General features: G+C 55.4%; 4 protein-coding genes across 4 annotated transcripts; 1 reads left to right on the top strand and 3 right to left on the bottom strand.

Moving 5' to 3' along the window:
* Window positions 1-1529: 1529 nt before the first annotated feature.
* On the top strand, window positions 1530-3550 carry GGS23DRAFT_615608 (alpha/beta-hydrolase; the record flags this gene model as incomplete). Its single annotated transcript, XM_051520724.1, has 3 exons — window positions 1530-1694; window positions 1916-2147; window positions 2357-3550. 3 exons carry the CDS (start codon window positions 1530-1532, stop codon window positions 3007-3009), a joined length of 1050 nt encoding a protein of 349 aa, XP_051375688.1. The 3' UTR covers window positions 3010-3550.
* Window positions 3382-5376, bottom strand: GGS23DRAFT_298947 (uncharacterized protein). The gene is made up of 2 exons (XM_051512708.1): window positions 3998-5376; window positions 3382-3898 (listed from the first exon to the last, which is right to left on the bottom strand). Exons 1-2 carry the CDS (start codon window positions 5229-5231, stop codon window positions 3585-3587), a joined length of 1548 nt encoding a protein of 515 aa, XP_051375687.1. The 5' UTR covers window positions 5232-5376; the 3' UTR covers window positions 3382-3584.
* Window positions 5377-6641: 1265 nt separating this feature from the next.
* GGS23DRAFT_552946 (uncharacterized protein) lies at window positions 6642-8445 on the bottom strand. Its single transcript, XM_051515441.1, has 4 exons — window positions 7865-8445; window positions 7606-7665; window positions 7402-7447; window positions 6642-7153 (listed from the first exon to the last, which is right to left on the bottom strand). The coding sequence occupies exons 1-4, from the start codon at window positions 8017-8019 to the stop codon at window positions 7067-7069; spliced, it is 348 nt and encodes a 115-aa protein (XP_051375686.1). The 5' UTR covers window positions 8020-8445; the 3' UTR covers window positions 6642-7066.
* Window positions 8446-8648: 203 nt separating this feature from the next.
* On the bottom strand, window positions 8649-11114 carry GGS23DRAFT_552936 (protein disulfide isomerase). Its single transcript, XM_051515440.1, has 4 exons — window positions 10950-11114; window positions 10602-10768; window positions 10296-10512; window positions 8649-10235 (listed from the first exon to the last, which is right to left on the bottom strand). Exons 2-4 carry the CDS (start codon window positions 10744-10746, stop codon window positions 9083-9085), a joined length of 1515 nt encoding a protein of 504 aa, XP_051375685.1. The 5' UTR covers window positions 10747-10768; window positions 10950-11114; the 3' UTR covers window positions 8649-9082.
* Between the last annotated feature and the right edge of the window lie 5684 nt (window positions 11115-16798).

Raw genomic sequence — 16798 nt, 5'->3', positions numbered from 1 at the left:
GAGCACCTTGGAAGCTCCTATATAGACAACCGCCCAACCCTGTCCCCGGACCCTCGGGTAGAACATAACAGTGTTAGTATTAGCAACTTGCGATTCTCCTCACAACGTGAAAGTGTGAGCCCTTTATAGTTCGAAATCGATCACCGTGGCGAAGACCCAAGTTACATACTTATCCGATCGTAGCAAATTAAGAAAGATAAGGAAGCTAGGCAGCGACTGTTCGAGCACATTATGCCGGCTCAGAGGGTTAAAGGCTTAGGGTTTTAAGAGATGGGGCATTTCAAGCATTGGCATTCTGCGTTGGATAAACTTGAGGCCTGCTGACATATATGACTACTGCCAGCAAGTCAGCAATCTCTTACGATTTCTTTGCCTGCCCCGTCATGTACGCCAAGCATAGCAAAAACGGCGGTATGTTCAGACCACCCACTCAGAATGTGATACCGATCAACATTAATGACTATAGTGACTATGACTGTGGATGACTACGGTCCACCGTGAAGCTCAAGTCGTGCAAGCCGTGCGAGAAGCCCGACAAGAGGAACAGTATCGTAACTACAGTGCAGTATCTGAAAGAATCGTGAACCAAGCAATCCGGCGTTTGATCTTCTGACGCCGGAGCTTGCGTTGGCGAGCCGGCTCTTGAGTAGCATCAGACGGTAGAGCGTCGAGCCTAGAACGCAGTTTTCGAGCGGAGAGTCATAAAGTTCGTCTGAGAGGGATGGTTCGGCGATTTTGACAAGTGAAATACAACCAGTCCGACATTGGTGATCAGGAAGCCAAGAGAAATTCCGTGGCCAAGACAGCACGATCTATCGTCAATGGCCACCAAGCAGTGAACCCACCTTCGAGGTAAGAACTCAGACAGCTTCTTAACAACCAACCGGAATATGGTGCCCATGGCTCGTTAGAGATCGAATGCATACGGCGCATCACGTTCGGTTCGGCCGTGAGAACCGCCCAGAGTAAATCCGAGTTTCCTTATGTACCCAGCAAAATCCTGGTGCTGACAGGGACCGGGAACTGGCCAACTAGCATTTGGTTAAGGAACAACCTGGACCGTCTCCATCCAGCCAGCCGTCCTATTCCTATAGGAGGATCTTGGCTCGTCTGATTTATCACGTACGGCACTGGGTTGGCCGAGTTAGCTGGACCGACCTACTGCGTAGTACGAATATCTAGCTCAAGAGTTAAGTGCCTATTATATTAATATCAGACTCGTCTACCCGCCACTAAGCTGAGTCTACAATGGAAACGCCCAACGTCCGATCGGTGCTCTAAGAAATCGACTGCCTCTCTCTTTGATCAACCACGTGAGCAATTGAGACAATCACATCTTGCTCCTAAAAGGCATATCCTTGAGAGGTTGGGTCAACTCCACTTGATATTCCGAAACTACCGGCACCGCCATCTTTAGCAAACTAAGTATTCCTCCCCCCCCCGGGCCGGAGCCCGCAATGACCTCTCTTTTGAGAGCCAACTTGGGTCCTTGACTAACGATAACAATAGGGGGGGCAGAAAAGAAGGAGATGACTTTCCAGCCCTTAGACGAGATTATTAGAAGCCCGGCCTTCCCAACGGCTATTTGGCAGCTAGAGCCGCACCAGAGCGGACTCCTGCCCGTCGCCGCCGGCCGGGGCGGGCCGCTCAACATCAGCTGGGAGGTGCACGGCGACGGGCCAGTCAAGCTTGTCGTAAGCTCCGTCCCCCTTTCGTTTCCTTCCCCCGGGACCCCATACATATAGATATATATCCCCTTCGTTCCTTTCTTACCCTAGCCTTATTATACCTACTTCAAGCCCTACCCCGTAGCTAACAACCGTCCTCTCCCCTACCCCCCCTCCCTTTCCTTCCCGGGGCCGGGGAAGGAAGGAGAGGGTGTGGGAGGGGAGACCACCGCTCAGGGCGCGCACAGCTCATCGGCGGCATCGGTCTGACGAAGACGGACTGGCAGTCGCAAACGCTGTACTTCGGGCACGAGCGCGGGCGGCGGTATTCGGTGCTCGTGTTCGACAACCGCGGCGCCGGCGCGTCGGGGAAGCCGCTCCTGCGCTATAGCACCTCCGAGATGGCGCGCGACCTGCTCGAGCTGCTCGACCACCTCGGCTGGACGGCGCCGCGGCAGGTCCACGTGTCGGGAGGTAGCCGTGCGTCCTCCTCTCTGTATCTCTGTCTCCTCTCCTCGTCGATGTGCACTTCCCTTTCTCCCTACTGCCCCCTCCTCCTCCTCCCTCCTCGTTCCCCTCGCACCTTATCCCGGCCCCTCCCCTCTTTTAAAAAAAAAAAAAGAAAAAAATCCGAACAGTACCGACGATGACAACGCGCTGACCGAACCGCGCCGCCCGGACGGGACTAGTGGGCGGGATGATCGCGCAAGAGCTCGCGGTGCTGGCGCCGGACCGCATCGCGAGCCTGAACCTGCACAGCACGGCGGCGCGGCTGGAGAACGCAGCGGGCAGCTCGCTGGCGGAGGTGGCGGACCGGCTGGGGGCGCTGCTGCCGCGGCCGGCGGAGGCGGCGATCCGGGCGACGGCGCGGGGGTGCTTCCCGGAGGCGTGGCTGGCGGCGGCGGACGGGGAGGAGCTGCCGCGGCGCGGGACGCCGCGGTGCGCGGTAGCAGCAGCAGGCGGGTACGGCGGCGGCGACGGCGCGGGCGAGCTCCGGTTCGGCAGCAACTACGCGCGGTTCGCGGCGCGCGAGGCGCAGATCCCGCGCGACCGCGGCGGGCTCGCGCTGCAGGCGGTGGCCGGCGCGTTCCACTGCAAGACGCCGGCGCAGCTGCGCGCGCTCGCCGACCGCGTAGGCCGCGCCCGCATCGCCGTGCTGCACGGCGCCGCCGACCGCATGATCCCCGTCGCCCACGGCCGCCGCCTCGCCGCGCTACTGCGCCCCGCCGCCGCCGTGTTCGAGGACGGCCTCGGCCACGCCCCCATCCACCAGCGCCCCCGCTGGTTCAACGAGTTCCTCGAGGCGCGCTGCGAGGCTGCTGAGAAGCTGAGCGGGCGGTGATGAGGGGATAAGGGGGGCAGGGGATGGGGGGAGAGGGGGAGGAGGCGATAGAGAGATAGAGAGAGCTTTACGTCGGGTTGGGAGAGACTTGGGCCTGTGTGAGAACATCGCATTTCTTTATTCATGGCGCGGGTTAAGGGGGACACGTGGTGCTGGTTTCGAGATGGCATCGGACGTGCTTTGTAGTATTACGAACTCGACACCACTCTGGATGGCGAAAAGCGCATCGCCCCGAACGTACGGAATATATATACATAGACATGCCGGGGGTCTCGACCGCAGCCAAATGAAGAATACTCATACAAGGGAACATCGAGATCCCGAATAGACGCAACGGGCCATGCCATGACCCGGGGTGGGATTTCCGACCAGCCCTTTTTCTCTAATGCCGCCCAAGAGCATCGGGATGCGAGGCTGAAAATGACGGCCCCCTTCTTGAACCAGTCGCTTCTTCCCAGACGTATTGTGAATGGTAACATCGCTATGTGCAAATGGGTATCTGTCTATAACGCCTGCGCCGGCCGACGCTGTATGAACCGCACCACGCGCCCGTTTCCGACCGCCTCGCTCGCGCATCACGGGTACACCCTGCCGGCGAGGGCGAACTTGGACGGGTCCGCGGCGTCGATGGTGTACTCCCAGATCTGGTCGTCGGCGATGCCGTAGAAGACGGTGTCCGCCGTGGTCGCGATGGCGGAGAAGTTGGTCGGCTTGCCGCCGGCGAACTCGATGTCCGCCACGGCGTCGTACGTCTCGCCGTCGTACCGGGTCGCCCGCAGCCCGCCGTCGGCCCCCAGCGCCAGGAACAGGTTGTCGTTCCAGTCGCCCAGCTTCGTCGCCGCGAACTGCCGCGTCTGCAGCGGGTCGAGGCCGCCCATGATCGTACCGTCTGCCCCCCCCAATCCACAAGGTTAGCGCGCGATGAAACACGACTCGCGACGCGAATGCGCGCCCGAGATGAAGAAGGCGTCTCTGCCCGCCCACTCACCGTCTCCTTCCCATTCCCAGTTGCCCTTGAACGACGACCGGCCCATCGAGTCGGGGCGCCGCTGGGTCGCGAGGATGACGCCGTCCGGGCTGCCCCGGTCGGAGGTCGCGATGAGGGCCATGCTGGCGCCGGCGGAGGCGGCGCTGGCGCTGACGATGGGCTTCGTCTCGCGCGTCCACTGGCTGCCGTTGGCGAAGCCGATGGCGCCGTCGGGGCCCTGGTACGCGAGGACGTAGAAGCCGTTGCAGCTCGGCTTCCAGCAGCGCTGCCAGACGGCCGCGAGCTGCGAGCCGTCCCACGTCGGCAGCTCGTGGTCGCCGTACGTCCAGTAGTCCGCCTGCGCCTTCGGCGCCTTCGACGACAGCCGGCTGATGCTGCTGCTGCTGCTGCTGCTGCCCGTGCCGTTGCCCCCCCGCTCCAGGAACCACACGTGCACCTCGTGCAGCCTCCGCGGCTCCTGCTCGTCCCGGTTCACCGACGTGCTCGCCAGCGACGTCCCCGGGATCGGGTCGATCGCCCCCCACGTCGACGACCGCATCAGCTGGCTCAGGTTCCGAGTCACCCACGACGTGTTCTGCGAGTCCCAGTGCCGCACGATGATGCTGTTGTACGGGTCCTGGAAGAACACGTTCCGGTGCGTGAAGCCCTCCATGTCCGTCCAGTTCGAGGCCGCGAGCTGCGAGCTGCTCAGGATGTTGACGTTCGCGTTCTCGGTCGGCGGCGCCCCTCCCGAGTCCTCCGTTTCCCCTGGGCCTTCCGTGCCAGCTGAGCCCTCTACGCTCCCTGCGCTCTGTCCGATCTCTGCTGGCGACGCTGGGGACTGTTCGGTTTTCCTGTTTGCTAACCCGCCAGCGACGCCTCCGGCGACGGCGCCGATGACGGCCAAGACTACGACGGTTAGGATGATGTAGAAGTGGCGTCTTCGCAGCCCACATATCCTGGTATCTGCTGGGCTGTCGTTATAGGCGCTTTCCCGTTCCACGCGATCCGGTTCCACGCGGTCCGCCTCCATGCGATCCGCCTCCATGCGATCCGCCTCCACGATATCCGCCTCTATGCGATACGCCTCTATGCCACATGGTATCGCCTTGGGAATATAATAGTTATGAATTGTCTGGAGATATTTTTCGCCATGATCCACCACTTCCTTGTGGGACTCTATATCGCGAACCTCGAGTGTGCTGTATGGCTCGTCGTCGTACGAAGCGCGTTCCGAAGCGCGTCCCGAAGCCATTGATACATGGCAATCCGGGTCAGGATTTCAAGTGGGAAAGAAGGTGAGAGACCTTGCTCCCTAGAAACGAAGCCATGCTCGCATACTTAGTCTGGGCTGGTTTGGTATTTAAAAGGAGTCGCCACTTAGCGGCACGGTTCCTCTTCTTCTCGCCCCCATCACAGCAAGTGGATCATGATGCCCCTGTCCTCTACTACGAATATGCATAAGGCGCGACGAGATGGGCCGGGGGGGGCTCCCTCTCGGCGATGGTTACCACGGGCTCTCATTGAGCGGCAGAGTGGGCTAGCTCATATGTAGCCCGAAATATCGTTATCGCCACTCATTGTATAGGCAATATTCAGCCAGCAGTAATATGAATACATAGGTAATCGTAGGAAAATATAGGTAAGATTATCTCTCTCTCTGTCTCTCTCTGGCTTCTTTAATGTTGTCTGGCTACTAACAGGGCTGGGTAATGGTCGGCTGGGACTCGACCTATACATAGCATTTCTCTGTGTTACGTGCCGTTTTGTACGCCGATCCTTCAGGAACAGGGAAAAAAAACCAGCAGGTGTTTTCTTGGCTCGAAGTCCTACCTATTCGAGCTTCTCCGTCCGGGATAAGGGCGCTGCGACCAAGCTTCTTCTCTTGGCAGACCCCATAACGGATCCATAGGGAGCGCGGTATCGTAGTAATATGGGGACTAGTCTTTCGCGTTCACGAGTTGTTTTACAATAGTTAATAGGAGTGCGGGTAGCAGATACACCAAGGACAGGGTATAGCTTCCTGCTTCTAAGCTTGACCTCTGTCTTTCCCCCATCGAGCTTGTCGACGGGACTGTGTCCTACTTAGGTAAGACAAGAGCGGACACTAAATCCGATATCCAGACTTATCATACGAGCAAGGTATATACCTGTATCCATACCTATGTATGTGATCCAGTTGACGCTGTAGAGTGGTGAAGAGAGTTATTAGTCCGCCTAACACGGTAAGTATAGCTGCCGGACTGGATTAGAGGCTCGAGTGACTGCATATACATACCCGTGGTAGGTGTCGCACATCTGTAGTTTCCAGCAGAGTTTTCCTCTCCATTTTCAATAGGCCGATCATATAAGGAAAATAGGTTCGGATCAGTGCGTTCGTTTCGAGTAGGGTTACTGTCAATACATGCAAGTAAAAATTCGCATGGCCATCCATTCTGGAACCGAGCCTCTTTACAGCAGAAGGGATGGATGTCCGCCACGATATACATCCGGCTCAGGCTCCCACATCAGAACTAGGTTTTGGGGATAAGATCAGAGTATAAACGTACTCTTGATGCTTCTTGATATACCTACATCGTACTCAGCGCCCACGGTAGCCTTTGCTGTACAGGGACAGAATGAATCCGCCCCTTATGACAATAAATGAACGACGTGGTGTTTGGGCGATTCAAAATAAGAGCAGAGGCCTTACAGCGCGTTGTCAAGTCTCGGAGGAAAGAAGAAAAGAGGAATTAGACGCCTACCGATATGCTGGTGCTAGCTAGTGCTAGTGCTGCTTAGAGTCGCGATTCCGTCAAGCCGTTTGTTTCTTTCTCTCCTTTTAACCTCTCCGCTAGCCGGTAAACCCCATTCAGGGTTGTCTGTGATTTATGTCCGTGCCGTGGGCTCCCCCCCCCCCTTTTTTGGCGTTTGTAGGGATGTATGGGGATATGTACATATTTGACAGTTCAGTGCGTCCCCTCGATCCTACGTAGGTGCCATCTCTCGCCTGGGCATCTGACCGGCCCGTCATACCATACCGTCCTATCTGTCCAGTTTCCGAACCCAGCCTCGAGCCCCCCCTCTCCTTATGCAGAAAGGATCGCTCGCTCACTTTCGTTTCCGTTCAGCGGCGTCTATCTTCTCCTCGAGGTTCTGAACGTGCGTGCTCAGCCGCTGGCAAGCCGTCTGTAGTGCCTGTAGTTTTGCAAGCCGCACACAGACGAAGTCAGCCACGCTGATAGAACATCTTCAGGTTTTCTCTCGTCTCGTCGGAAGGAAAGGGGACGGGGGGCGAATAGGGAGGCAGGATTCTTTACTAGGGAACAAGAAGCATCGTTGTAGCAAAGAGCAGAGGGACAGCCGCCTCCTCCTCCCCGGAACCCTCTCACAAATCGTATCAAGGGGGGACGAGACGCGGAAATCAATCAGATGCAGAAACGCACATAGATGTCCTCCGTGAGCAACTCGTTCGACGCCTTGTACTCTCTCCTGTCGATTAGGAAAAAAAAAAAGACTTTGTCAGCCAGCATTCTCACTCTCTTCTCGCCTCCATATGGCGCGTAGCGCACCGCGCGCAGAATCCTGCCGACGCGGAGGCTAGTCGGGTGGCCATGCTTAGGAGACAAGGACTAGATCGCAAGACTCACAGCACATAACTGTACACTCCGGCGCCCGCGGCCGTCGCGCCGAGCAGGAACCCGAAGAGCCTATGGAGGTCGCCCACAGCTCCCGTTAGCCCATGTATCTTTCCACGTTTGCCGTTGGCCCTTCCCCCTTTTCTCTTTCCAATACTTGGCAGGTCTGTCTCCATTCGTATGCACATCTCTTGCTGCCGCCCCTCGCTGCATCAACCGCTATTTCCCGCGTTCGCCCGCAGACATACGTAAAGGAAGGGGGGCATCTCACCCGCCGCGGAATGCGCCGATAGGCTTGCGGGCGGGTAGCGGCGCCGCAGTATCGGCGAGCGCGCGCGCCGTCGCGTGGAGGGCGCGGGGGGCCCCCGCGTGGCGGAGGAGAGGAAGGATATTTCGAGGGCCGGTCGTGAGGATGCGGGATGCCATCGTAACCTTTATTCGTCGCCTGTTCGTGGGTTCGTCTGTCTTCTTCTTTTGTCTGGCAGGTGGGGCAATCTCGGATTGCGGCTCGCGTCGTGCCTCGCACGTTCGGGTAGGTAGTATTTTTCACGACGTAGGTATCTCGGATGCCATAAAAGGAGAGGTCTCGGATAGGAGGTAGAAAGACGGCCGTGGCGGAACAGGAGAGAGATTCCCCGCTGAGGGAGAGGTAGGTAGGTAGGCAGGTAGGTTGGATTTGTTTGGATTTGTTTGGCTGGGGCTCAACTGAAGCACCTCTAACCTTCCATCAGGTACCTTGATGCTCGAGTTGCAGAGGCGGCGATATATCCAGGTACGTTACCTGACGGTGGATATAACCTTAGGGTACTACGGCCATCTCTTCCCACCACAATCATACCACTCAGGAACGACGCGGTTATTCTTCGGCTACACTTCCACTCTGCTCTCGCACCTCTCATCTCGTACCGTACAGATGCATGCGATCCACAATCCAGGTACGGGACCGAGTTGCATGCCAGTAAACAGCCGTATTTCCTGGCCTGGGAATCCTCGTCGTCAAGGTCATGTACATTTATTCAGTACCGTCTTCACGTTGGCTACAGGCATTCTATCCGCCGCTGGCAAATTTACCTCAATTGGTACCCGAGTTTGTAGTATAAGATCAAGTCAAGCAGTACGTAAATACATACTATATACCTACATACCTCTCAGCCACGTGACCGTCACCGTTATCCGTTACCTCGGCGGGACGAACTACACGTAAAGTAGGTACCGAAACAGAGCGTCGTGTGACGGGGTGCGTACGCCTGCATTCACAATAAAAAAATCATTTCACAAGGACATCGACAGAGGAATTGCGCAGACGTTTATCAAACAAGCAAAGCGAAAATTCGTGAATCTCATGCTGAACTACCTAGGCCAGCATTTATCCTAATCCCAGAGCGACCCAGTGCGATGGCTGATTCGGTGGTCCGGTCCACATGTTGAGAGAGTAACTGTACAGAGAGGTTTGGTTGACTTCGTTTTTCTTATTTTGCCTTCACGCGGCTCATAGCTCGTCGTGCGTCTCCTCGGCAGCCTCGCTGCTGCTGGATTCCGTGGCAGCGGGGGCCACAGGAGTCTCTTCTTCCTTCTTCTCCTCAACGCTGGCCTTGTACTTGCCATTCTCCTTGATGAACTTGATCAGGTCCTGGACCGATCGGGAGCCGCTGTAGGTAGCCGGCTCGCCCTTGGCGCCGGCAGGGTAGAGTTTGATGGTGGGGAAGCCTGAGATGTCATCGGGGACGTCGTTGGCAGTGGCATCAACCTTAGCAATGACAACCTTGTCCTTCCACTCGCTCTTGCTGTATAGCGAGGCTAGGTCTTCGTACTTAGGGGCCAGAGCCTTGCAGTGACCACACCACGGGGCGTAGAACTCGATCAGCACGTCCTTGGAGTCATCCAGGACGATATCTTCGTAGGTCTTGCCAACGACAACCGTCACCGGTCCCTCCTGGGCTTCGGGGATAGGCTCAGACTTGAGGCTGGGCTCGATCTTGCCGGCAACGAAGTCCTCTACGAAGGTGCTGATGGCGTCGTGCGTGATCTCCTTCTCCTGGTCATACGGGAATTTCTGGTTCTTGACCGTCTCCTGGATGGCAAAGGCTGGGAACTTGTCGGTCTTCAGGTTCAGGTTGCCAGCGTGGGCACCGAACGACTTGGCGTCAATGGTGGCAAAGTTGATCTTGCCACGGTACTTCTCAGCAACGGGCTTCAGGGCATCGCCGAGCTCCTTGCGCTCCTCGGCACTTTCAGCGAAAATGTACGCCAAGGGGATGCCGGCGGACATGTAGTCGGAGTAAGTATCGGGGCCAACCTCGCCGATCAAAGGAGTCGAGGCGACCTTGGTGAACTTCTCGATGGCCTCCTCCTCGAACTTCTCGGCGAAGGTGGCCTTGCCCTCGTCAAATTGCTTGTAGAGGACGATGGCCGGCGCAGTAACGCCCTCAGACTCGGCCAATGCTGCATCGTTGGTCGCGCCAAAGAGGTAAGAGTCTCGAAGCTTCTCGGCAATCTTGGTATAGGTTTCATTAGAGGCTTTGTCAGAGGCCTCGATGTAAGCCACGAGGACGACCTTGTCAGCAGTCTTGAAGTCCCCGATGGTCTCCGAGGTTAGGATCGACACTGCAGGTAAGGATTGTTTGATCATGTACGAGGTAATACTGTCAGGATCCATTAGCAACAAGAAGATAGCTAGGGCCCACCCACAACGGGTTGCTTACGCGGCTGCCTTCCTTTGGCCAGAGTAGGGGGTGATATTGTCCGGGCCACGGAAGATCTTCAACGTCGGGTAGCCCTCGACGCCGTATGATTGGCAGAGCTCAGACTCCTCTGTGCAATCGACCTTTGCCAACTTGATCGACTTCTCCTTCAGCGTAGTTGCCGCCTCCTCATACTCTGGGGCGAGAGCTTTGCAGTGACCACACCACGGAGCAAAGACTGTGGGCAACGAGATCAGCATCAATCAGCTCTTACACGGGGTTTGTGTGGTTGGCCGGTTGGTATCGGCCACGAGAAGGAGAACGTACACTCTGCTAGGACGAGGTCATTGCTCTTGATGAAGTCACCGAATGTGTCCTTAGTCAACTGGGTGACGTCGGAAGGGGCATCTGCTGCAGACGCAACAGTGGCGGCTGCGAACAGGCCGAAGGCAACTTTCCGAGCCGAGTACATGATGAAGCGACCACTGTGTAGACTGCTCGAAGAGAAAGACGGTTAGCTACCTCAGACACGGGAGGTTGTTGGCGGAACAGCATATGTAGAACGGCCAACGTGGAGATGGAACGGCGAGGGGGAGAGCAATAGACATATGCGATGTTAAAGGTGACGGACGCAATACAAAAGGTTGGTGTGGTTGACGAAATTCATGGACATACCTCTGCTATGGCACTGGCTGGCTGGGTGGAATGGGAGCAATGGATTAGGAGGAAAGTAGACGAGTGAGCGAAGGCGAAACCACAGATGAGGATGTTTTGTAGCCTTCCTATATGGTATATGTGTCCCCTCGAGTATTGGATTGGAGAAGATTGACAAGATGGGATCAAAGGCTGAATGGTTCCGAATATCTGGCCTTAGTAGGTAAGTACAGGTTGACTAATCCGCCTCCCACCTGTACAACCTGGTGATGTAGGTACTTGGCATTTAGCATATATAGACAACCCACCGGAGGTACCTACATCTCGATGCGAGGGCAACCTTCCTCCCTTTCCACCCTACCTAGGTACCAAAAGCCAGGCAGGTACCTACCTACCTAGGTACCTCCCTTAGGTGCATGGTACCTGAAGTAGCCTGCTTATGAAGGTACTTAACCTAAGGTACCTACCTGTAACGAAGCGGTAGAGAGAGGTACCTCTAGGCACCTACAACGGAACCGCCAGTTGCCCGCCTCTCCTCCCCTTGTAACCCGCTCATGTGGGAGGAGGTCTCAGCACGTAAATTGCCCAGCGCTGACATCCAGCTAGATGGGTAAGTACCTATGTACAGATCGGTGGGAGTCCGAAGGGGGGCGGGTACCTTTCAATGGCATGTATCTTTCAATGGCATCCTCCCCCCTCCAAATCCCAATTTAGCTCAGGCGGAAGAGAGAGGGGCGGGGAAAAGCTCCACCGCTCTATCTTAGGCAGGTTTACAAATGGCAAGGTGTTCTCTTTTTTTTTTTTTCTCGTGACCCCTCGCTCTCCCCTCCCTGCCACAGCCTACGGGTAGGTATTGTAATAGGTACATAATAATAGCAGGTTTAACCCCTCCAACCCCCTCTCTTCCGCCGCCAAGCACGGCCAAGCGCAGATGCACCGCCACCACCACCGACTAAACTATTCAATGCAGGTTCCGCATTCCAAATGCATCACACCAGGGCCAGTTCATAACACGCAGGTACATTGCCCACATAGGTAACGTTGGTATACCAGAGGCACGGAAGTGTTTCCAGGGACCCGCACAACAATCTACCGCTTGGATACACGCCTCGACAAGTGCGGTGTTGTGTTGCGTTATCGCTAGGTACTCACACCATACCTACGTGCTGCCTCTTCTCTCCCCATCCCTGCTCTCCCCGGGTGCGGAAAACTCGCACTGCATTGATATTGACGTCTCACACTCCCAGTGGTCTCGTCGTAAGCCAATATACATCTGCCAATCTAGATTTACCTACTCCATGGTTGTGCCGCCAAATTCTTGGCCGGGTACCGCCTCAATGACCACAGTTTCTTTCTGCGTCCTACCGCTAAACATCCAACAGTGTTTATACGCTACCTTGGTAATATACCTATCCACGTACACGCACCACATACCCGGCAATGGATGCTATCGGTGTCTATGCCAATATGATCGGGCAGGTATGTGAAAGTTCCCAAATGGCGGCTTTCTCACCTTCCTCCCCCAGACGACAGGAACGTGTCACATAGGTACCTATTGCGCAACTGATGCTAGCACTACTCTCCCCGTCAAGCTCCCCGGACGTGTTCCGGCATCGGTGAGCATCTTGTAGCACCTACGTAGGAGGTCCGCTGCCCAGTTGCAGGTCCCTAGATGCAGCGGATTGGTTGGTCGATGAACCAGTTAACTGCGCAATAAATCGCGGCAAATCGTACCGTCAACCTGAATCCTTGTCAGGGGGCAATGAGGCTCAAATAGACCCCTGCCAAGCCTACATCGCAGGACAGGAAGCAATATACGCAGTTTCTCCATTTTGCGACTTTTGCAATACCTACGAATCATACCTCTGGGTCTGCATATTTTAGCACGTAGAAAAACGCAACAACCATGGGAATCTAGCGTTATCGAATGCTCGCATTTGCAAATGGCATTACGTGCTGTGTCGACCCTGGCATCGCGTAACGGGATAAGAGCGGTACTCTTACTATCTAGGGTAGATTTACGATTGTTAGGCGGCAAATCGTCCTACAATGCCGTCTCGTTGGTTAGCACGTGGTCCAATCCAGTAAAGAATATCGGCATGCAAAGTGCGCCCTGGTAGGTATAAAAGGTCGTCCCAGGCATCTCTTGTTTTCTGGACGGCTAGGGACATCTTGACGTATGAACATGCTAAGGCGACTGCTTTCGGAGCTGGAGGCCCGTCGTTCGATTCAGCCTATCTCAAATCGTATAGTCGGGAACTCACTCCGGCCACAAGAACCACCAACTACAAGGACGACCGTGAGGTGGAAACTTGGGGAGGCGGAGGAAGCTAGAAATATATCACATGATTACACGTAGAGTCTAATATTCTGTTATCCAGTCTATACCAGCAGGACTCACAAGGAAATTTCACTCGCATCTAAACTTGGAGTGGTTGGAAGCAATCGAGTTGTTGGCATCGGTCTCAAGACGGCAACCGAGGACACCCTCCAAGGCATCTGTGTTATCGCATGAAACACGATACCGGGAGCAACTTTGTGTAACAGATCCTTCACATCATGCCCGGCGCGTGGAGAGGCCCACGCTTCCGAGAGCCAACACGGTCACTGTCCAGTTTATAGGTATGAGATGCATAGGTGCCCGAGAGAGGCACCTGAGGTAACATTAGGAGGTATTCGGTGGCCAGGTACCTAATCTAGTATACATCTACTATGCTCAGACGGGCCTTCCCTCTGTCGGAGAGTCGCACCAGACGCTCTCACAGGGGCAATTTCCGTTTCCGCCGTATGAGCGATGATGTATCAGGTCACCACCTCGGTGCTGTAGATATCCCCATCCCGTGGGAGCGTCTGTCCCTCGCTTTTTCCCCTCGTCAAGCCCGCCTATCCTGGGCTCATGGCCACCAGCGCCTCGCCTGTCCTGCTCCAGCCTTCGTCCGGTAGCACGACCTTACACACATCGTTTCCATCTCATAATACCACCGCCGTGTATGACTAACCCGCCATCTACCTGTTTCATTCCCTACGACAGAATTTAAAGCCTGGCCCGTCCGACGACCTGTCAGGCCGTCGGTCTCTCTCGTCCTGCTGGGCCTACCATACCGATTTGATGTCGGCCGAGGGCCAGTCAGTTAGATAGCCGCTTCTTCCCAACTCACGCGCCAAATAATACGTTTTCACTATATCATAGTTTCGTGTCGGGTGTGTTAAACCCCTGCGCCGCCGTCTCGCTTGCATCGTGTCCGCGGCCACGCCGATCCCCGATGGACTACACTCGGCCCCCTGGGTACCGTCCTTACGGTAGGCCCCCTCGCCATCATTATTTCGATGGGCGGCCGAGCCGTGACCTGTCCCCGGTACGCCCGTTCCACAAGCCTCTCCGGAATTCGAACCAGAACTCTATCCTGCTCCCTTCGCCTGGTGCTCTAGAGAGCATGCTGAAAACCACGACAGAGACGGGTGACATCGGACCTTTTACTATTAAGCCTATTCCTCCGTTACCAGACCGAATCAATTCGTTGTCAGAAATTGGCCGGTCACAGTCGCCCCTACGCCCATCCGCCCACAAGGTTCGGCGTCAAAACTATACCGGGAGGCTGTCTTTCCGCGGGAGCTCCGCTTCTGACATTGTGTCTGTGTCCGAGTCGAAGGGCTGTAAATCAACCGTAAGCACACTGTCCCCAGCGTCTACGGAAGGCCTCAGACAGCGATCGTATTCTGCGAATGCAGGGAGGCTCGGATACCCCTACAGCGCTAAACCGAGGCTCGCCTGCCTACAAAGACCCGGAGGGTCTTCCACATTGCAAGAAAACATAAATGGCCGGCGAGTTTCAAGTTACCAGGAGAGAGGGACTAGTAAGATTCAATACGTGAGTAATATTATGGACCCGCGTATGCTGTTCCTTTTACCTCTCGCTAAAGGAGTCTAGAGAGTGGCGCGTAACCTTTCTCACGTCCAGATAACGCAGAGGTCCCCTCCATTCGGCCCCCCGGGAATCTCGAGCCTAGTTCCGGCCGTGAATAAATACCGGCAGAGGCCACATAACTGTAGTGCTAATTCAAATAGACAGTCGGAAACTACTCCATATTACTACGACTATACTGAAGAATTCGAAGCCAAGGAAGGTCACGCTACAACCCCGGCTCAGCCATTGGCTCCGATTCCTACTCACTCCCAGCGCCCGCAGGTACTATTATATGAGCCTGGCGATCGCCTGGCCGATGCTCATAGTGAACGAGACTCGTCCTGTTTCGAACCCGTAATCGGGGTAGGTGGTGGTATAGAGATGGACCGAATCTCGCCAGAAAGCACGAAACCGTTTACCGGTCTTTCGAACAATCAGGAGAGCACTCCATTTCGCCAGTACACTAGCGCCAGCTGCCCCCCAAAAGGAGACAGTGGGCTTAGCATCTCGGGGACATCCAGAAAGCTTGCGCAACAGAATGATATCGATCTTCTACCGTCTCAAACGTGTAGAGACCCCATGGACACACACAAGCCAAGACACATCAACAGATCCTTGCCGAAGGCAAAGGCGTGCACAGTCCGGAGTCAGGCACACCATGGGACCGTTCCCACTCGGGCGGAGCGAGGAAGTACGTCGGAAAACTACGAGTTGGATAGGATGTCCACCTCGACGCGATTGACCCGTCCCGGCAATGTAACTGTTCTAGAAGTGCGCCAAGCTGAAGAGGCCGCTGTGACTAGCCCGAGTTACCTACGCTACGGTAGCGACGACAAGACTCTACATACCAAGAACGGAGAAACCATATCCGATAAGCGCAGCGTATCTACTATGGCAACTTCGGCAAACCGAACAACAAGGACCTGGAAAATATCGAGACTCCAGAATGCAGGAATATGCCCGCCGGTCCCTGAAATAAACAATACAATAGGGGTACAGACAAGTATTGACGCAGACTCCTCAATCACTCTCTCAATCTGTTCTACGGTAACCATTGTCGAGCCAAAGCCGATTTCTCCTGCATGCCAATTCAAGCTGAAGAATAGCATCCCTCGACTTATGAAGGCGCTGCAACCTCTCCAGGGGGATCCAGAATACATCCAGCCACCGACGCCAGGTATACCAGACATGATGAACGACGAAGACGACGTTGATCATATTTATAATTCACCCCAGGCCCTTCCTAGCCTTACACATAAACGTCACAAGAATATAGACGTCGAAGACTCGACTGCAGGCCTTCGTAGCGACCAGACTTCGACAGTACGGAGGGGTATCCTGAAATTGAAGTTAAAGCTGGGGGCAAAGATACCTAACGGCACGGGGGGAACGTCGCCTTCGGGCGTCGAGGTTCGCGACTTGAATAATGACAAGCCGTTGGCACCCAAAGTCCCGAGTCGGGAATATAAAACACGTCCCGAAAAGCGCAACCAAATGAGGCTGACACTGGGGCATTCCAGGAGGTCCACTACTGACACTCCTCCACGAAGTCCAAGCCCTGTCGCAAACATTGGAAATTGCCAGCCAAAAGATTTGACTCGATTCCCGTCTGGAATAAGTCCGCCCGTTCGTCGCGCGAGGAGGAAATCTCCATACTTAATAGGCGTTAACGGTTCTTCTACAAGTTGCGCATCCAACACAGCTACGCCCAACCAGGAGGCTTTTCACACAGGCGACCAGAGGCCGCCTGGTAATAAAGACACCCCGGGGACTCATCTAGGTAACAATACAAGACAGCCTCGCAGTTTGAAGAAAGGCCTCTCAAAATTCCGTTGCTTACTATTGCGATCACCAAATTCAGCGCTAGTTGCTTCGTATGGTAAAGGGGTAACCAAACCGGCTCAAGATGCTGGTTTTCCTATCGATCACTTCGCCACCGACGATGGGCGCCAAACTCCAGGAGAA

Source organism: Durotheca rogersii (genome assembly GCF_024521655.1).
Source record: "Durotheca rogersii strain YMJ 92031201 chromosome Unknown GGS23scaffold_3, whole genome shotgun sequence".
NCBI lineage: Eukaryota > Fungi > Ascomycota > Sordariomycetes > Xylariales > Xylariaceae > Durotheca > Durotheca rogersii.
Note: the sequence above shows the minus strand (reverse complement) of the source record. Positions and strands in the feature narration are given on the sequence as shown.